Raw genomic sequence first — 21,679 nt, 5'->3', positions numbered from 1 at the left:
AAGAGATATAATCACTGTCTGGTCAAGGTCAAATAGGCCCCAAATTTCTGAGATATAAATTGAATTTGTTTTAACATAGAACCAAAGCCTACTAATAGAAATGATTTTTTTTTTAATTTAAAAAGTGAAGCACACAGTCGGAATGTAAAATGGTACAACTGCTGTGGAAAGTAGCTTAGCAGTTCCTGAGAAGGCTAAACATAGAGTTACAACACAGCATCAGTCTCTCCACAACTTGCACACAGGTGGTCATAGCAGCACTATCACAACAGCCGAGAAGTGGCAGTCAGGTGATGACATTAGCTGCTTCTAGAGATAAGCAGAAGGGAAATATGACTGAGGAAGCATACACCATCTTTGTCTGGCTTTAAAAAATGGTTTACATAGTTTGCATAACTCAGAAACTAAACCCCACAGAATTGTATATTTTAGTTGTTGTTAATTATATTATACTATGAGTTACATTCAATAAAATGATTAGAAGAAAAAGCAAGCACACTTATTTTTATTTATTTATTTTTTCAGGACAAGGTTTCTTTATGTAGCCCGGGCTCCGCTGGAACACTATGTAGACCAGGCTGAGAGATCCACTTGCTTTTTGTTCCTGAGTGCTGGGATTAAAGGCCTAAGTCATCATGCCTGGCTTGCTGATTTTATTTAAAATAAAGATGAGTGGCTGGAAAGATGGCTCAGAGGTTTAAAGTGCTTGCTGCTCTGGCCTCCTCTGTCACAAATGTGCCCTCCCCACACATTAATAATAGCAACAAAAACTCAATAGAAGCTAAGCAATTTCCTATTTCTAACCCTATACTTTAGTACTAGAGTGTTGGTTCATCTGGATAGAGACAGTACAAGCTTCCTAATTAATTTTATTTCAGAGATGAAAAATGCCCAGTGCTGATTGGTACTGTAACTCCTTGAAATTTTTTTTCTGTATTAGCAATTATGTGAGTTTATGTAAAGTAAAACTTGGAGTTAGTTTCCAAAGTCAGTATGTAGACCATCTGGAAATGACTTTAATGTCAGAACTGCATTTTGAAATACCATAAAATATTAGCAGGGAACAGTACACAGTTTTGTGAATAGAGAGGCATACTAAAGCTTAAGACTCACTGAGTTTAAGAAATGAGACTAGGTGGGTGTGTTAGCGCACGCCTTTAATCCCAGCACTCGGGAGGCAGAGGCAGGCGGATCACTGTGAGTTCGAGGCCAGCCTGGTCTACAAAGCGAGTCCAGGACAGCCAAGGCTACACAGAGAAACCCTGTCTCAAAAAACTAAAAAAACAAAATAAAACAACAACAACAAAAAAGAAATAAGACCTAAGTAGATGTCTGCACATCCCATCATTCTCTCTCCTCTCCTCTCCCCTGCTTGCCCCCCACCCAACCCCCGTTCAGGGCTTCTCTGTGTAGCCCTGACTGTTCTGGAAATGACTCTGTAGACCCAGCTGGTCTCTAACCCTGAGATCCAACAGCCTCCGCCCCCCAAGTGCTAGGATCAAAGGTGTGCACCACTGCCACCACCGCCCAGGCAATCATTCTGTTTTTTAAAGACAATTAGATTCCATTGCAGGTTGTAGTTTAGCCTGAGAAGAGTAAAATGATTGTTGCTATTCCACAGTATGGTACATACTGTACATTTCAGAAAGGAAGAAGAAAGTCTTGAAAGTTTTCACCATAGAGAACTGACATGGGGTGGAAGAGATGGCTCAACAGTTGAAAGCACGGGCTGCTCTTTCAGAGGACTCAGGTTCGAGTCCCAGCATGGCAGCTCACAACCATCGGTAACCTGAGCTCAGGGGATCTGATATGTGTGCAGGCTCGATACCCATATACATAAAAATAAAAGTACTTAGTGAAAAGAGTTGAAAAATGCTCCAGATGACAAACCTGATTTAAAACATTAAATATATATACCCAGACATCACGTCCATCACATTAATGAATAAAAATTTAACGCTTTTATAAAAGAAGCATGTGAGCTGGACGAGCCTCCTCTCCAGCTAAGATGAAAATCTAGTGACACCCCAAATCTCAGATCTCATACCAAGCATCATATCTAAGTTTTCTAGAAACTACTAGACTTCTAGTACTTTACAACTTTACAGGACTGTAAGCTGTCAAAAATCATGACCCACTGCCGAGGAAATTTAAGTGAATTTCTACCTATCAAGTAGAATCAATGTTTCCATGTGCAAACAGGGTCTCATCTTCAAGGGCCCTGTCAAGAAGCCTACGAGTGAACAATTTATCTAGTTTTAAGAGGGTAAATGGAAGGCCCAGGGTGGGCGCCCAGGTCTCTGAAGTCGCACCCCCTTGTCTGTCATTAGGCAAGGACTGTTCTCCCACGTGTGTGAATTTTTCATCAGTCTTTCACACTAACACCATCTTGGTGTGCAGCTGTGAGCTAGGTAGACTAAATTCAAAAGATGAAGGTATAAGTGTCTAATGTTAAAAGGTGCCAGACCAATCAATTTATACTAATTTTTGTTATCTTCAATTAAGCAATTAAATCTTCATACCTTGGATTTATTTCTATGAAAACTAGCAGTTCATTTTTGCAATTATAAAATACCTTTCTTGTCAAGAGAGAAAAGCAGGGGATATGGCCGGCATCTGTCAGTACCCCGAATGCGCAGACTAACTGCCAGCAGAGATGACTCATTCTCCTCTTCCTCTGCCTAGGACAGTGCTATCACTCAACTGCATTTCTAGCAACTACATTTGAATTTTAAAGAGTACCAAACACTTGGGATTTGTTTGCTTTCATTCTTTCTTTCTCTCTCTTTCTTTTCATTCATTCATTCATTCACTCATTCATTCTTTTTTTGTTTGTTTGTTTTTGGTTTTTCAAAAGCAACAGTCCTGGCTGTCCTAGACTCACTTTGTAGACCAGGCTGGCCTTGAACTCACAGAGACCTGCCTGCCTCTGCCTCCTGAGTGCTAGGATCGCGCCACCACGGCCGGTTGGGAACTTGTTTCCCAAGGCCCTTCCATTACTACAACCGATCTTTCTGAGGCGGGAAGAGGATCAGGCAGTGAGAGGGCAACTGTTCTGATTTTGTACCATTATACCTGAGCACTGAAAGCAACTCTAAGATTAAAGTTACCCACTGATACTTCTTCAACAGGAAAATACAAAGATTAAACAGGGACGTCTGTCATACAGGGGTGTCAGCATCGCTCTGTGTGCTCACCCTCTGTTCTGTAGGTCCTCTAAGTTCGAGGCATTCCATTCTGAGCCCTAAGGAGCCAAAAAGACAAAGTTAGTGAGTATCAGCAAGTCAGCTAAACACAGTATTGGAAAAGGAACATTGGGGGAACAGTTCCTACAAAGTGACTCAGTAACATGTACTCAATGCCTCTAAGCACCAGGAAATTTACGTCATCACATATAATTTTTATTAAGGATAGTGCAAAAACAATTATCTTTTTGGGGGTTGGGGGCGGTGAGTGTGTGCACACGTGTGAACGGACAAGTGGCGCAGTGTGTACGTGGAGCTCAGAGGACAGTGGGCCTCCCAGGAGTTGGTTCTTGCCTTCCACCATGTGTGTTCTCGGGGTCAAATTCAGGTTGTCAGGCTGGGGGCAAGCGTCTTTACCACTGAGCCATCTAACTGACCCCAATAACCTTGACCTTCAGAGGCTGCTGTTCTCATCTTCTGTGTACTGGGATTACAGGGGTGCACCAGTAAACCCAGTTTATATGGTGCTGGGGACTGAGCACAGTGCTGTGTTCAGGTTAGGTAAACACTCTACCAATTGCTGTACATCTCTAGCCCTAATTAAAAAAAAATTCTTTCTGTGTGTCTATACACACACATGAGTTGGTGAGGATGCAGTCATGCATGTGGAGGTTAGATGGCAACTTGAAAGGGTCTTTTCTCTCCTTCTGCCATGTGGGCTCTGCTGAGTCACCTTGCTCGCCCCTGGCCTTCCCTTTTAAGAGAAGTTTATGGCAGGTACTTTTTCTGGTTCAGGATCAGAAATTACGAATATGACAAAAGTGACCTATTTAACGACTGTTTCAATGCTGTATCTTCTCTGTACCACCACAAGTATAACCAGCTGGTGGCCTTTTATTTGAACCTCTCTGGTAGAAAGGAACTGTAACATCAAATCCTGACAAAGATAACCAATAGTAAAAATTCTGCCACCTTATTCATGAGCAAAAGTACTCTGTTCAACACTCTCATGTTTCCTTTGCTCAGCTAAAACAAACAAAAAAACCTTGCTGTTCTGCAAAAGGTCTCTACTCACCCGTAGGCTTTTCTCACCCAATCAGCCAGCCTCCAGGGGAGCTGCTGACAGTAACAACTGGTTGGGCAAAGGCTTCCAGCTCAGAGAAACGACAATCTTAGGAGGACTTAGATGAATCTTTTTTCTTAATCATAACCTGGCTTCCCTCCAACCAGTCTGTCTTTCTCACTGCAGATTTTCTTTGAACTATGTTCTAAACATTCCTTCTCCATATCAGCTGACACCTTTCTAATAAACATCCTCTGTGCAGCTTAGTGCCGAGGGGAGCATTCTTCCAGAGGGAGGGAGGCTGGCTGCCCCGCCTCACGGAGTCCAGGCACGGCAACTATGCATGAAATGAGATGACTTTGAGAAAAGTAACTCTGCAACTTGAAACTAGGATAGATGTCCTTTTCCACAGCAATTGCTGGGAAAGTGGATTCTTCCTGGGAGACAAAGGGGTTTTTACATAGGCCATGTGGTACAGAGAAGGCCATCAGAACAAGCACAACAAGATGCTTAGACAACATCTTTAAGCATTTAATTTGCACGCTGGATAAATTAAATTTTAGATTTCTCCTATTTGGAAGTTATTTCCTTAAATAAGAAAATGATTCACACCTTTAATCCCAGCACTCAGGAGATCAGAGGCAGGTGGATCTCTGAGTTGGAGGCCAGCCTGATCTACAGAGCAAGTTTCAGGACAGCCAGGGTTACACAGAGAAACCTTGCCTCAAAAACAGCAACAAGAACAACAACAAACAAACAAACAACTCAACCCAAACCAACCAACCAAAACCAAACTAAAAAATGTTAAAACTTCACAATGGAAAGAAATCTCTATTCTTTAGAAAACAAAACTGTATGTTAAATTGAAGAGTCTTCTTTCTTTATTCAAAAATATGTACACAGATATATACTTTAAAAGTAAAAACTAGGTGCTGGAGAGATGGCTCAGTGGTTAAGAGGACTTGCTGCTTGTTTTAGAGGACCTGGGTTCGATTCCCAGCACCCACAGGGTGGCTCACAATCATGTCCGTAATTCCAATTCTAGGGATCTTCTGGCCTCTGCATCAACATGGTGCACAGACACATACATACACATACAAATAAAAAAGGTGAGGACTCTAAGCTGGGCGTGGTGGCATGCGCCTGAAACCCCACCTCTCAGAAGTACTAGAAAAGAGGATCCTCTGTAATTCAGCTTTGCATAGTAATTTCATAGCGATGGTCCCTATGAATCAAACTAGAGACAAACATGCTCTAAGATGTCAGGCTTTTGATGGTACTGGGTGTGACTGCACGGTAAAATAAACTACGGAATATTCAGACTACAGAACTCCAGTTAGTCAGTTTCTGTGTGGTTAAGCGTCTTCTAGCCGTTTTCCTGGCTTCTAAGCAGTTCAGGACACATATGTGTTCATTAGAAAGCGCATGGAGATAGTACTGGCCTTTCCATGGTAAGGGTAAGAAGCTGTGGTGGCGCATGCCTGTAATCCCAGCACTCGGGAGCAGAGGCAGGGGAAGTTCCGTGAGTTCCAGGTTAGCCTGGTCTACAGAGACAGCTAAGGGTACACAGAGAAACCCTGTCTCGAAAACAAGTATAAAGTGTATAAGAAGTGGAAACAAAAATGGTGTTTTAGCATTCTCCTTTGCTTTTAAGTATCCTTGAGCCTGGCAGTGGTGGCCCACGCCTTTAATCCCAGCACTCGGGAGCAGAGAGGCAGGCAGATCACTGTGAGTTCGAGGCCAGCCTGGTCTACAAAGTGAGTCCAGGACAGCCAAGGCTACACAGAGAGACTGAGTCTTGGAATAAAAAAAAAAAAGTATCCTTGTTAACCTTGTTCCTACTACCACATACATATGGAACTAGAGCTCTTTAACCTTAGAGGGTGTGTCCTATCTAGTCTCCTTGGGAGTCTTCCTTGAGGCATTTCAGGTCACTGGATGTTTGAGAACTATGAAGAATAACTTTTAATCACAAACTTCTTGGTAATCATGAAAAGTAACTTGAAGGCCTCAAGATGCTGTGTCATGGCTTTCTATGCTTAAAAGCCCATGGCTAAGGATGTACTAAGCTGTACAGCATATGTATAACTGATGCAAGGTCAGGATTTGATCCTCAGCACTCCAGAAAATAACTAAGCAAACACAGCCCAGTAAGATTTCTGTTACAGGGCTGGAGAGATGGCTCTGCAGTCAAGAGCTCTGGCTGTTCTTCCAGAGGACCCGGGTTCAACACCCACATGGCAGCTCATAACTGTCTGTAACGCCTGCTCCAGGGGATCTGACACCCTCACACAGACATACATGTAGTCAAAACACCAATGTACATAAAATAAAAATAAATGAGCTATTTTAAAAAAATAAAAGATTCCTGTTATAAGTAGGCTCCATCTGCTCTGACGATGTATCAGGTCTTAAACAGGTTCAGGAGAAAAGCACAAATATCATCCTATTTAGAGTATCCACAGCCAACTGACAGGTTTGACTCTGAGTATTATAAAAGACAGATGGCATATTTAACAACCCAGAGGAAGAAAGCCCTGGCTTGTAGCATTTGCTAAATTCCTTGGAATAAATATTCCCACCACACTCAGGTTTTTGTTTTGTTTTGTTTTGTTTTTCCTTTGAGACAGGGTTTCTCTGTGTAAGAGAATCCTACTGGCCTTGAACTCACAGCGATCGCCTGCCTCTGCCTCCCGAGTGCTGGGATTAAAGGCGTGCGCCACCACCTCCTGGCCTGCCTATGCTTTTAATGTTGGTTACATTAAAAGTTTTTTAGATTTATTTTATGTGTACCAGTGTTCTGACAGCTTATATGCCTGTGTAGCAGGTAGATGCTCGGTGCCTGCTGAGGTCAGGAGGGCCCTCTCAGGTCCCCAGGAACTACAGTTACAGATGGTTCTGAGTCACCATGTGTGTGCTGGGAATTGAACCAGGGTCCTTTGCAAGAAAACTAAGTGTGGGACAATGGCTCAGAGGTTAAGAGAACTGATTGCTTTGTTCTTTCAGAGGTCCTGAGTTCAATTCCTAGCAACCACATGGGAGCTCACAACCATCTATAATGTGATATGATGCTCTCTTCTGGCCTGCAGATGTACATGCAGGCAGAGCACTGTACACATAATAAATAAAAATCTTAAAAAAAAAAAAAAAAGAAAAGTGCTCTTAACCAATGAGCCATCTCTCCACTCCAGTTATATTTTATTTAAATATAATAAAACAACAACTGCTTCGATTTATTTCTAGAGTCCAGAGCTAGTTTCAAAATACCACTTAAAGTGGCCTTAAGCCTTACCAGGAACACGTGGTCGAATATCTGTGTAGGACTGTCCATTTGACCGAGGATCACTATCATTTCATTATCTATGAATTCCTTGAATTCGCGCAAGTTGCACACCATCTGCATTTCCAACTCTGTCCGTATCTGAAACAGTAACAGTTTCTGTAAAGAGCCCCGTGTTTTCACCACCGTAGTCAGCTCCGTAACTAGTGCTGTTCTGCGTCTAGCTCTGGGACAGTGAGGGCTCGGAGCGGCTTACCTCTTTGGATGTGATATTCTCCAAATCCTTTTGCATCATAATCTCCCTTAATTTGGTTTTAATAAGCCTTTCTGTTCGTTCACGTTCAGTTGGTCTGAGAATAGACAAGCGGTGATTCTTCATCAACAAGAATGTAGTCAAAGCAATGAACTGACCATTGACTATGTTTCCAAACTACCTCTGTTACTCTCATATTCATACTGCAGAAGCCAATAAAGACTGTACTCGACTGCACCATGAGCTGAAGGCCAGTGTGGGCACTGCACAGTGAGACGGCGTCTAAAACCAACACCAAAACTAACAACAAGAACACACTTCAAAGAAAACCAACCAAAAAAAAATGTACAATATGAACATGTAAAAATTACATAAACAGGTTCTATAAGTGTGTGTCTTTAAATACATCATAAATACACAGATCTACAAAGAAGCAAAGACAAGCTGGGTGTAGTAAATCTACCTCCCGTGTCTATCAAGTGGCCCTGGATCCTATCACTTACTGAGCTAGAATACCCATCTGGGTAGACTAGTGGTGTGCCTCTCAGTAGAACTGGATCTTAAAATGCCATCCTATACTGATCATTTACTGCTGTGGGCCGCTAAGCTAGGAGAGAGGGAGGCCCGATCCAGCCTCCTCCAACCAGGCAACCTTTCTTCTAAAATGGGCTGTAGAGGTCAGCTATTTGCATGGATTACTTTCATCCAAAACACTTGCTTTTTTCATGGCAACTCAGAACAGCTCTGTGATTTTTTTTTTTTTTTGAGACGATGTCTTGTCTAGGTTGGCCTAGAACTTTCAATCCTCCTGCTTCCATTTTCCAAGTACTGGAATTATAGGTGTGTATCACAATACTTTTCTTCCTGCTTATTTCTGTGAATTTCTTTTTTCAAGACAGGGTCTCTCTGTGTAGCCCTGGTTGCCCTAGACTCAGTTTGTAGACCAGGCTGGCCTCGAACTCACAGAGATCTGCCCGCTTCTGCTTCCCAAGCGCTGGGATTAAAGGCATGCGCCACCATGCCTGGCCATTTCTGTGAAAATTTTATGCTAATTTTTAAATTAAGGAAGCAAACGTGTTAAAAGATACACTGATAATCATATACATTAGCAGGCCAAGTCATACCGGAAGTCCAGCTCAGCTCTCTATTTGCAACATTGTGTTGTTTTCTACTCTTCTTACTCTTTTAACATAAAATCACTCCAGGCCGGGTGCAGTGCCATATGCCTTAGTCCCAGCATGCTGAGCTGAAGGCCAGCCTGGTCTATATAGTGATTTCTAGGAGATAGCCAGGGCTACACAGTAATACCCTGCCTCCGAAACAAACAAACAAAATATATGTACTCTTGGAACTTTAGTATGAAGTCAACCCCGGCAGCTGGCTCTTCACTACCAGCAAAACCTTGGTTCAGAGTAACTGGATGCTTCTCTCTAGTGGCACAGTTCCACAGTATGGAGAATCCGAGTTCTTTCTGTCCCATCTTTGCTCCTACCTACTCAAGAAAGGTATCTGCACTGCATCTCCTTATTTGGAAATGGACATGGCCTAAGCCTTCAGGCATCCTGCCTGTTCCTGCTGCTTACAGCCTTATCACTGGCTGCAAAAATAGCCTTGGTAATCTCCAGAGCTGCGTGCTGCATCTCCACAGTGCTCAGGCACTCAGCTGCTTGTGAACCAAGCGGCACATAGCTAATACTGTGCTGTTCTCGCCAAGACATTTCTGTTGCAACTAGGAGTACAATTCTTATCTAGGCCTTATTTTTTTCTGGACACAGCTAATGTAGGAAGAAATGTGTAGTGACCATCTTCCACTGAAAAAGATGTGTTAATAAAAACAGATTTTAGCAGCTGTATGCATGGATGGGTTTGCTTTCCTAGTCAAACAGTTTCCTTCACACTCTGAGGTAGGGTAGGTTGGGAGCAGAAAGACACAGGTTTAATCACAGGCCTGCTGCTTACAGTTGGTATGACCTTGAACAAGGTCCTTCTCCTCTCTGGCCCGCGCACATTAGATGCACACTGGGCCCACACATGTGTGTGGCCTTCTTGGGTTATACATACAAGCTGTGCACAGCGGAGCACTAAGTCCATCTGGGCTCTCACTATTCTTTACAGACCTTTCAGCTGACTTGGGTAGGAAGAGGGCCCAGAAAAAGCACTAGAGCACACACACACTTTCCCCTCTTTGATGTCACTGGAAAACGCAGAGAAAACCCAACTAAAACCCACCCTATCCGGATGTAATCATGTCCTCGTCAGGGTCACCACTGCTGTGATCAAACACCATGACCAAGAGCGAGCTGGGGAGGAGAGGGGTTATTTGGCTTACACTTCTACAAGGTGGAATAGTCCACCACTGAAAGAAGCCAGGATAGGAACTCAAACAGGGCAGGAACCTGGAGGCAGGAGCTGATGCAGAGGCCATGGAGGGGTGCTGCTTACTGGCCTGGTCTCCATGGCTTGCTCAGGCTGCTGTCTTACAGATCCCAGGGCGACCTGCCCAGGGACGGCTCCATCCACAATGGGCTGGGCCCTCCCACACTCATCACTAATTCAGAAAATGCCCTACAGGCTTGACTACAGCCCAGTCTTATGGAGGCATTTTCTCAATTAAGGTTGGTCCTCGGACAACTCCTTGTGTCAAGTTGACACAGCAGTAGCCTGCACATTGTCATCCCTATGATGTTCCACAGTTTCCATTCATTCCTATTCTAAGAACTGATGTTCAGTGAGTCAGGACTGTTGACTTGTGTTTTTAGTTTTATTTTGGTTTGTTTTTGCTTAGGGATGTAAAGCAATTCCGTGTGTGTGTGTGTGTGTGTGTGTGTGTGTGTGTGTGTGTGTGTACACACACACGTACGCTTTAAACCCAACAGCTTTTCAAATAAAGTAAAAATCAGGAAAGAAAACCAAGAGTTTACCGATTTGAGATGGGCTTGGTCCTATGTAGTCCAGGCTAACCTAGAACTTGAAACCTTCCTGCCTCAGTCTCCCAAGTGTGTTGTGTGCTGGCCTCCCTGGCTGAGGAGGACTCTTTTTCTCTGAGTGGGGTTTAGGATATGTGTTTTTGAACTAGACGAAAGATCCACTCCTCTGAAATCCACCAGCTAGCCAGCTTTACAATGTACAATCATGAAGATCATTTTCTGCAGATTTGTATCTTTTGGTTATTATGAGATCTTGGAAGGACTAGATCTACTGGAAAGAAGGCTCCCTGTTAAATAACTCCTTTTTGTTTTTTTTAAAGGCTAATGATGCTTTGACTACTTATTGAACTAAAATAAAACCACAACTCTCAACAGAGATAAATTTAATCCAGGTATACTTTTCAAGGAATTGGAAACATCTTTCCTTTCTGAGATAGGACTCACTATGTAGCCCTGGATGGCTTAGAACTTGCTCTGTAGGTCAGGCTGGCCTCGAACTAGGAAATCTGCTTGCCTCTCCTTCCTGAGTGCTGGGACTACAGGTGCCTCCCTCCCAAGAGTATAAACAGCCACTATCGGTTATAACAGTAAGGAAGAGGACACCTCAGGTGGTGCTCCTGGGGATTTCATCCGGAGGAGCCATTGCCCCCTTTGGAAGGCATCTTCATTTCTTAGGTATGACAACATCCCTCTAAAAGCCCCTGCTGGTAACTCTTCATATCTTCTTTTCACAGCCAATTCCTCTAAATTCAAATTTTAACTGAGTGGAATCTAAGTAATAGATTTTTATAGTATTACATTCTTAATTATGGTCTTTCCATTGTGCCCAGGAGTGAAATTCCTCAGGTTTTTGCAGGTAGTAGAAGGATACTCGTCACGTAGGACAAGTGTGATCTACACAGTAACTTCTGTCAAGGGGCAAGGTTAGTGCCTAAGGAATCTGCCGCGTAGGTTATGGGCTTCCACAAGCCTCAGCACGCCAACTTACATGTCTGTGAAGAGAGCTGGAGAGTCAGGCCGATGAGACTGCACATCCTGCATAGCGTTCCACTCGTTGACTGAGGACTGATCTGAGTTGATATGGCTCTCGTAGTAACTCACCCAAGTGAGAAAAAGGCTGCCTGGATAGTAGTTGTGCATTCTGGCCACTTCACAAGCCTTGTGCAAACTCTGTAGTGCAGACCTGAAAGATAAGTCTAGCAATGAGCACTATAAAATTATGGGGCACCAAAAGGGTAAAAACCTCGACCATCTCAAACTCATCTGTTTTGAATTCCACAGAGTTTCACTGTCCGGAGGATTTCCTCCCTCCCCTGGAGTCACGATCCCCTGACTTGGCTACATCCTCCAGGCGAGGAGCTGGGTGGGGGAGGGGATGAGAACTGAAGCAACCTCCCCAGTGAGAAACAGGCCTAGGAACTGATGGCATCATGACCTTATCTTTGGACTGTGTTGTCACTGTGTCATTAGCACACAAACATTTCAACAATTAACTATTCAAAATTTGTTTCTCTTTGGCACAGAACCATGTGATAGGGTAGTCGCTATGATAGCTCAGACAGGCAGATGGCCCTGCGCCAGGGGCCCTGTCCTTTGCTGTCCAGCAGCTACCATTCTTGCTACCTTAGTCTCCTTGGTCTTTGAGCCATTTACTCATCCACACCAGTTACTTTCTAAGAATAGCTCTGGCTGCCCTGAGACAAAATTAAACGTGCAGACTCTGAACCCAGAAACCTAGCAAGAGTAAACAAAACTAACATCTATCTTTTTTCTATTTACCTATGCTAAAGCCAGAAATGCTAGTGAGTAAACAAAAACAAACAAAAGAAATGACAGGAAGTAACTTACAGATCAAGGACATTCTGTTTACTGGTCTATCTCCAGTGCTTAAAAATAAGGCCTAGGTTATAGCTGGAAGTCAAATGTCTTATTATCTATAAAGTTTTTCTCTTAAAGGAAAAGGAAGTGTAAGAGAATTCCATGGCCTTTCATTTACATTATTTTTCTTCATAACATTTAAAACATTATTTTATGTGTATGAGTATTTTGACTGCACGTATGTCTGTGCACCATATGTGTACTTGGTGAGGTCAGAAGAGGAGGAAGCATCCCTTGGAACTATAGTTACAGAGGATTGTGAGCCACTATTTGAGGGCTAGAAACTAAGCCTCTGCAAGAGCAACAGGCATTTTTAACTACAGAGCCAACATTCCAGCACCTATAAAGTTAATGTATATTTGTGTGTGAGTAGTGACATGCCACAGTGGCACACATGTGGGGCCAGAGGTAATTTCAGGGTGTTAGTTCCCTCTTCCACCAAGTGTACCTGGAGATCAAACTGAGGTTGTCACTCCTGGCCACTGCCTTTACCTGCTAAGCCATTTCAAAGGTCTTACATATATTTTGTTAAGAAAGAATGCCTTTTATACTAGGCAGTTGTGGTGGCGCACACCTTTAATCCCACCACTTGGGAGGCAGAGTCAGGCAGATCTCTGAGAGTTTGAGGCCAGCCTGGTCTACAGAGTGAATGCAGGACAGCCAAGGCTCTGTTACAGAGAGAAGCCCTGTCTTGAAAATCCAAGAAGTGATCCTTGATCATTTAGAAAAGGTCTTATAGTTGGCCAGGTAGTGGTGGCATCTGCCTTTAATCCCAGCACTTGGGAGGCAGAGGCAGTTGGATCTCTGAGTTTGAGGCCAGCCTGATCTACACAGTGAGTTCCAGGACAGTCAGAACTTTGTAGAGACCCTGCCTCAAAACAAAAACAGAAACAAAAAGAAAACATAAAAAGTTGTATAGTGCTTGTGTAGCATGCAGGAGGCACTGAATTGGATTCTCAGTGCCTCAAAATAAACCAACAAAATAAACTGCAGGAATACCATGAGATCCAGCAGCACTGCAGGAATACCATGAGATCCAGCAGCACTGCTCTAGTTTGGGGCTACACTTTCCAGTTCCCTGGTCTATGTGCAGGCCATACTAAAAACTGTATGGCTGTAGTATGCACTTAAAACGTGCTCTTTTACTTTACAGCCTCTCATCAATACCTGATTTCAATATTCTTCAACTATATATATATTTATTTTTTGAGACAGGCTTTCATGTATTCTAGACCTGGAACTCACAATATAGTTCATTATGAGCTTGGACTTAGAATATACCCTACTGTCTCCATCTCTGCCACTCCTCGAGTACTGGGAATATAGGCTATGTGTCACAATGATTTTTTTGGGGGGGAGGGAGGTTCAAGACAGCATTTTTCTGTAGCCTTGGCTGTCCTGAACTCGCTTTGTAGACCTGCTTCTGCCTCCCGAGTGCTGGAATTAAAGGAGTGCACTGCCATGCCCAGCACAATGCTCAGTTTTTAACCAGATAATTTTTTAAATGGCTGCTTAATAGTGATTTGCATGTATGTACAAAAATTTAACTGATTCATATGTTCAAATAATTAAATCCTATTTTTTTTTTATTATTCGAACACCAACAAAAATTTCTTAAAGCTAAAATCCTTGTACACCCATAGTTATAATCTCAGAGTAAATTCTTAGAATTACTAGGTTACAAATGATAAGGAATATTGGAAATCATTCTCTAGAAAAGTCACTCCAGTTCATTCTTCTACCAATGGTTGAATCTATTCTTTAAATCCATGTCAATCCCATGTTTAATAGCAGTGATTCAGCAGCAGCCAAGTGCCAATGAGTAACAACTCAATATTGTTTGGCTTTTCTCTCCCCCCCACCCCTTTTATTTATTTAATCACTTTCCAGCCTGATCCCAGTGCCCCTCCCAGTTCCACCCTAATGTCCCTCCTCCATTTCTTCCCTTCTTCTCAGAGAAGGGGAGGCCCCCAAGGGGTACCAACCCAGCTGGCATCTCAAGTTGTAGCAGGAATAAAAGTACCCCTGCCTTTGAGGCCTGGTAAGGCAGACCAGCTGGGGGAGAGGGATGTGAAGGCAGGCAACAGAGCCAGCGCCAGCGCCTCCCCATTGTCAGGGGACCCACGTGTTGACCAGGCTGCACATCAGCTACATATGTGTAGGGGGCCCAGGTCCAGCCTGTGCGTGCTCTTTGGTTGTTGGTTCAGTCTGTGCGCCCCAATCATATGCACTTTTATTTTTTATTTTTATTTTTATTTTTTGTGTGTTTTTCGTGACAGGGTTTTTATCTGTGTAGTTTTGATTGTTCTGGATTTGCTCTGTAGACTAGGCTGGCCTCGAACTCAGAGATCTGCCTGCCTCTGCCTATCTGAGTGCTGAGAGTACAGGTGTGCGCCACCATGCCTGGCATCATATGAATGTCTTAAAAACAGTTCACTGAATTAGGTTTTTTGTTTGTTTGGCTTTTTTTTTCTTTGAGACAGGGTCTATCTGTGTAGCCCTGGCTGGCCTCAAACTCAGAGGTCCTCCTGTCCCTGCTTGTGAGTGCTGGGACTAAAGGCGTGTGCCATCGCTGTCAGGGTAAAAAAATATTTTAAAAACATAACCTCTGGTCTTATTTCTGGAGTATGTATGTGTGGTATATACATGTGTGCACGTCTGTGTGTATGTGGGTACTTGCACATGTGTGCTCCTGCATGTGGGAGCCAGATGTCAATGCTGGGTGTCTTCCTCAATCCATTTCCTAATTTTTTTGAGACAAAATTTCTCACTGAGCTGGAGCTAATGAATTCGGTTAGGCTAGTGGGATGAGGCGCTTCAGAGGCTTTCCTGTCTCTAGCTCCCCCTCTAAAACTAGATATTGGGGATTGAATAAGGCTCCATGCTTGTGCAACACACACCTGACCTAGCCATCTTTCAGTTTCCTATTACTCAAAATAAGAAAATGCTCAGACAATTTTAGTTTCACTCCAGAGACTCCATGCATGGTCTCTTCATTTGGAAATTCATGCTTTACAGTCATCTTTCAGATCTGCTGCAACTGCCCTAAACTATATTCAGTGTTAGCTGCTTCAGACACCGTGGCTGCATACGCAGTAACTGCTGTCCAGGTAAGGGAACACCTGGTCTAACTACTGCTTTGATTCATATCACTAATATTTCTCTCCTATAACTTTCAATTCTATATTTCTCAAAAAGCTAACAGAACTATGACTTTACTTCAAAACATCCACTCTTGGCTTGAGGTTATTACTTAAATTAAGGCTGTTCTGTCTTCTTCCTCAAAACATATCTGAAAAACAAGTGTCTTTCAACTGTATGCAGAGGAATAGATAGATTAGGTGCTTTTTACTGAGTATTAGTCAAAGGAGATCATTAAGTTTTCCATAAAAATTCACTTGTGAACTATGCTCTAAATCTATAAATGTGGTCTAAACACATCTAAAGCTCTGTCTCACCTCAATTACTTCATGAAATATTAGGAAAGCTAATTGTTCAGTGACAATGCAGATTGTACACGCCTAAATCCTGTCACCTCTGCTATTTCTGGCTTAGCCACTTGCTTTGCTTGCCTTCTGCTCATCGTGAGGGACTTCTATAGAACAGGCAGTAGAACGAGAAGCAGACATTTCTTTATAATTTATGTGTTGTATGTGTGTGGTCTGATGTTTGTGTGTGCACGTGTACATGTGTGCTCAGGCAGGCCAGTGGTCAATGTTGTGTGTTCTCCCCAACTGCCAGACAGCTAATTATTCGAGGTAATGTCTCACTGAACTCAGAGCTCACTGGTACAGCTGGGCTGGTGGGCTAGCGAGCTCCGGGGTTTGCCTCCCTAAGGTTTCAGATGAGCGCTACTGTGCCTGGCTTGGCATGAGCTCAGACCCTTATGCTTGCGACATTTACTCACTGACTGAACTATGTCAGTCCCCAGAAGCTAAAGGCTACTGACTTGAAAGGCGCCCTATTCCCTGGTCATATTAAATCATTTTCTAGAAAAGTGAACAAGAGTCTGTTCTGTCTAAGTAAACAAGACACTCTCAGGCCAGTCAGGTTACTCTTGCCATGCCTCGATCTGCCGCTCAGCCACAGCCGGGTACTAATAACACTCTTCTGTGGTACTAGTGTAATGATTAAATGTAAGCCATGCAAAAGAGCTGGCACTCAGTGGATAACTTAAAAGTGTCAGTATCGGACGCTTATTAGCAATGGCTTCTTTAGGCTTTATTTGCATTACACAAACAATTGCCAATACTTTAAAAGAAAGTGCATCTATAATGCATCTCTGTCAGTGCTATTTCTGACTATCTTAGGAAAGGAAAAGCTAGTGTAGAGCAGTAAAATCTACAGACTTGACTCTCCCACTAAGAACTGTCAGTGTGAACCACAGTTCTACCAGGCTCTTCTCCAATCCACTAACATCTCTCCTGGGCCTCATGCACCTCTGAATCTCACTTGTTCTCCAATGCACAAAGCTTTCCACGGTGACAACTTAAACATTGCATTTTTGGGCCACCTTTACCATGGTTACCATGCAAAAAGATATTCTCTCATATTTTCTCTCTCTCTCTCTCTCTCTCTCTCTCTCTCTCTCTCTCTCTCTCTCTCTCACACACACACACACACGTCTTCATATACAGCATTTCCATAGTGAACTGTTACCATTTCAAATACTATTTCTCTCAAAAAGAATTGTTTAAATAACATTAAATAATTTTTTTGTAGAATAAGTTTTTAAAAACCCATGGTTTGATAGAGATATCAAAAGTCATCTTACCACATTGCTTGCACAGACACAGGTTTGAATATGTGAACTCTGTTATCTGTTGATACGCTGAACCCGCTGAGAGTAAGAGAGAACAGACAAAAGTCCACAATTAAGGGTCAGGCATTTCAAGTTTGCTACAACAGCCGACTGACTAAACAGGAGAAACAGTCAGTTATGTCATCTTGACGTTAGCTAGAAGTAGGATGTGACTGAAAAGTTTCAACAGGGCAGCTGAGAGAAGGAGAGTCAAAGTATTCTCCCGGACGAGTGCCCTGCCAAGCAATGCAGTTGCAGTGGCCATCCCTAAGCATAAACACATACGAGCAACACCAGTCTCAGCAGTCTCTGTGTGGGTATACATACACATAAATACGAAAATAGTCGCGAATTTGAGAGGGAGGGAGGGAACATAAGAGGAGTTGAAGAGAGGGTGGAAATGATATAAGTACAGTACTCATATACAAAATTCTCAAAAGTAAATTTAAATAAAGAAAAGCTTCAACTAATATTTTTATTTACTATTTACTAGGCAAAATTAAGTGTTCTGATGTGTATTCCTATTTGGAAGTCTTTTGGTTCATAGCAAACTGGACCTGGGTTTTATAAATTGGAGCAAACATTTCAGTCTCTTAGAAACACATTCTAAAAACACCAGGAGGTGGGGGTGGCTGACTGGAAGGAACTGGCTCAGGAAAGGGGTTATACAGCAGGCTGACAGCTGGCAGGGGCCACAAGAGGTTATTTGAAACAGAACACATCATCCTCTGGGAGAGCGCTGCAGGAGCTGCCTGGCCACGTGGTCAGTTACAGGGTGAGCCAGCGAACGGCTTCTTTGCCTGGCTTCCTGACAGAGTCAGCTCAGAAGAACGGAAGTGAGAGGACCTAACACGTTGTATTTTACTCTACAAAGCGGCAGTTTAAAAGGCCTCATTGAGCTGCTGACATGTCAGTTCAATTGGCCACACTTGGCCTCCCATTCAGCGGAATGAATGAGCCACTAAGACCACGATGGAACTGCACCCCTTGGCTTTCTGGGGAGGGGGGGTAGCTCTTACCCATCACCATCCAAATGAATCAGGGTGTCACTCCAGAGAGGCAAGACTAAGCCCATGGTACAAGTGCTACTGCAAGACAAGAAACAATCAGTAAGTTACTTCCTGTTATCCTGGGAAGCAGTTATCATCTATTTACTATCAACAAGGGATAAACCCCTAACGGTTTTATCCTAAAGATAACCCAGTGGTTCTCAACCTGTGGGTCACAGCCCTTTCACAGGGGTCGCCTAAAGCCATTAGAAAACACAGATATTTATACTATGTTCATAACAGTAAGCTAAATTATAGCTATAATGTAGCAATAAGAACAATTTTATGTGTGGGGGTTACAACATGAGGAACTATATTAAAGGATAACAGCATTAGGAAGGTTGAAATCCACTGCCCTAAGCAATAAACTGTTTCGTAAATGTGACATTTTTGTCATATTACTGTCAATCCCGTTCACATTCTCAGGATGATTTTGACCACTGCCGACTTACATTTGGTAGGTCTTTGCCCAGGATACAGTATCCAACTCAATTCCAAGGATTGTACCTTTTTATTTTAGGGGGAGTTGGGAGGCATGGACAAAGTCTCACATAGCCCAGGCTGGCCTCAAACTCACAACATAGCAGGGCTGGCCTTGAACTCCTGATCCTCCTACCTTCACCTCCCAAATGCTGGGGATTACAACTGTGCACTACCATACTTGTTCCCAAGGACTAGCTCTAATGTCAAGAATTATTTCTGGTTGCTCAAGATCTTGGAATAAATGATTTGTTCAACTCTGAGATTTACTGAATACTACCATTCAACAGTCTTAAAGGGAAAGGAATGACAGAAGTAGTGGTATTGGCTTGTTATCAAGCTAGAGAAATAAAAATACAATTAAAATGATATATTACTTGGTCTTGTGTGTGTGACTATGTGTTTAAATGAGATGTTTAAAAATAGATTTTATTTTTATTTTATGTGTATTTTGCTTGCATGCATATTTGTGTACCACTTGCATGTCTGGTGCCTCTGAAGGCCAAAAGAGGGTGCTGGTTCCCCTGGGACTGGAACAGATGGCTATGAACTGTTATTTGGGTGCTGGAAATTGAACCCAGGTCCCGTGGAAGAGGACTGCTGAGCCAGCTCTCTACTTTCCTGTTTTGTTTGTTTTAAGAGAGTCTAACCTTATAGCCTAGACTGGCCTTGAATTTGAAATTCTCTGGTCTCAGCCTTCTCTACCTTGAGATTAGAGGCATGTGCTACCACACCGGACAAAATAATGCTATGTACTGAACTAGCACAGCTGAAATGCAGAATAGGGGCGTCCGCAATGAATAAAAGTGTGGCTCTACTGTGGTACGCTGCAATACTGTTTCAGGTTCTGCGAGTTGTAACTCAGTGTGCAGAGTGTGTGATTAGCATGTGTGAGGCCCTGGGTTCAGCCACACACCAGCCTAGGAAGGAAAGTGGCTTTAAGTGAATAGAGTAAGTTGATGCAGAAAGCCCTGGACAACATATCTAGAGACAATACAGTGTAGCAGGACCAATGCTGGGTGTGGGAGTGGAACACAGTGAGCTTAAGACCATGGGCTCTCCCACAACTCCAGAACCTGCATTCTAGTAACAGAGTAACTTTTCTCCCAGGACCTTGTTCAGGCAAGAACTATACTTCTGAGCCACACCTCAGCCTTTAACTACGTAGTCTTAAACAAATTACTTAATTGCTTTGTGTTTGTCTCTTCATCTATAAAAGAGGGACAAAAATGACCTTTATTGCCCTGTTTTAAGGTCATGTATATGAAAACATATGCAATGGTACCTAAACATAACAATAATTTCTATTTAATAAATATCTACTATGTAAAAATATCTGGATTTGATCTCTTTTGGTATTGAAACTCTGACAAGTTACTTAACTCCTCTCAGTCTTAAGTTCCTTGTCTTTAAAAGTAGGTTAAAAGCCTATCCTTACAGAAAAAGGTTAGGAGGAGGAAAGGGAAAATATAATGCTGTAATTACATTTTAATTAAAATAAAAAAAGATTTTAAAAGGCTGGATTGCTGTGAGTTCGAGGCCAGCCTGGTCTACAAAGTGAGTCTAGGACAACCAAGGCTACTCAAAGAAACCCTGTCTCAAAAAACAAACAAAAACAAACCCCCCAAAAAACAAAAACAAACAAACAAAAAACCCCCAAAACACCCAACCTTGCCCCCCCCCCCAAAAAAAACAAAGGCTGGAGAGACAGGTCAGTGATTAAAATAATTTGTGGTTCGGTTCCTGGAACCACATGGCAGCTTCAAAAACTGTCTCTAACCTCAGTTCCAGAGGATCCAGTGCCTCCTTCTGGCCCCTACAGGGCCAGAAAAAAAAAAAAAACTTCAAAAGATCTTAAAATAAAGCTAGACATGGTGGCACAAAGTACATGGGAGGCTGAGGCAGGAGGATTGTGAGCTCCAGGCCAGTCTAAGTTAGAGTGTGTTTTAGGTACTGGCTTTTATAGTGGCACTCTGTTGTTCCCCATGCCTTCCCGGACAACCCCACCTACCCACCCCCAAAACACAGAAGGAGAAAAAAAATATTTAGGATCTCTCTCTCTTTAAACAGTTAATCAAAGAATCAAGGAGACATTATAGTCTAAAACAGATGCCCCAGACTGATGCATCTGTGTCACAAAAAGCGTGTGAGCTACTGGAACTGAACGCCCGATAAGAGTAGGTGAGTTAATACCCCATTTCTCCAATAGACAAGTGATCTGGACAAAAAAACCAAAACCAAAACCTAAACCAAAAACAAAAACAAAAAAACAGAGAAACATGAGAATTACATGCTATTTAACAGATACCCATAGAAGAAAATGCTGCCTAAACATTAGCAGCCTATGGAAACCTCTCTAAAACAGACCACATCCTGGTACATAAACAAATTTTAACAAGTTCAGAAAAACTGAAACAATGCCATGTACCCTATTTAACCATAATGAAATAAAATTTAAAATAGGTAGCAAACAAATCTTTAGTAAATATGCAAACTCATGGAGATAAATCAACTCATTACTCAATGAGCAAAGAATTAAAATCTTTACAGTGAAATAACATGTTAATATATTACAGTATAAAATTAATGTCAAACATTAACTTAGAATAGGTGTTTTAATGCATCTAGAATGGATTTGGGGTGTCAGGTAGCAAGGTACAAACGGTTTAAAAGCATCAGGAATACTACTGAAAACTGCTGAAAGTGCTGCTGACCTGCACGCTAGTGCCTGGCTGTTCCCTACACTTACTCAACACTCTACTA

At 42.6% G+C, this 21,679-nt stretch overlaps 1 protein-coding gene across 3 annotated transcripts in view; it reads right to left on the bottom strand.

The window, feature by feature from the left end:
- Positions 1-21,679, bottom strand: part of SSH2 (slingshot protein phosphatase 2) — a 258,888-nt gene that overhangs the window by 26,570 nt on the left and 210,639 nt on the right. For all 3 annotated transcript variants that reach the window (XM_084802744.1, XM_084802746.1, XM_084802745.1), the window contains 6 exons: positions 18,407-18,475; positions 17,361-17,426; positions 11,697-11,891; positions 7,785-7,878; positions 7,541-7,669; positions 3,198-3,244 (listed from right to left, as the gene is read on the bottom strand). In XM_084802744.1, coding sequence (XP_084658870.1) covers positions 3,198-3,244; positions 7,541-7,669; positions 7,785-7,878; positions 11,697-11,891; positions 17,361-17,426; positions 18,407-18,475 — 600 coding nt within the window. The remainder of the gene's footprint in view (positions 1-3,197; positions 3,245-7,540; positions 7,670-7,784; positions 7,879-11,696; positions 11,892-17,360; positions 17,427-18,406; positions 18,476-21,679) is intronic.

Source organism: Acomys minous, assembly GCF_964271855.1.
Source record: "Acomys minous genome assembly, chromosome: 12".
Classification (NCBI taxonomy): Eukaryota; Metazoa; Chordata; class Mammalia; order Rodentia; family Muridae; genus Acomys; species Acomys minous.
The sequence above is the reverse complement of the archived record's forward strand: the minus strand, read 5'-3'. Positions and strand labels throughout refer to the sequence as shown.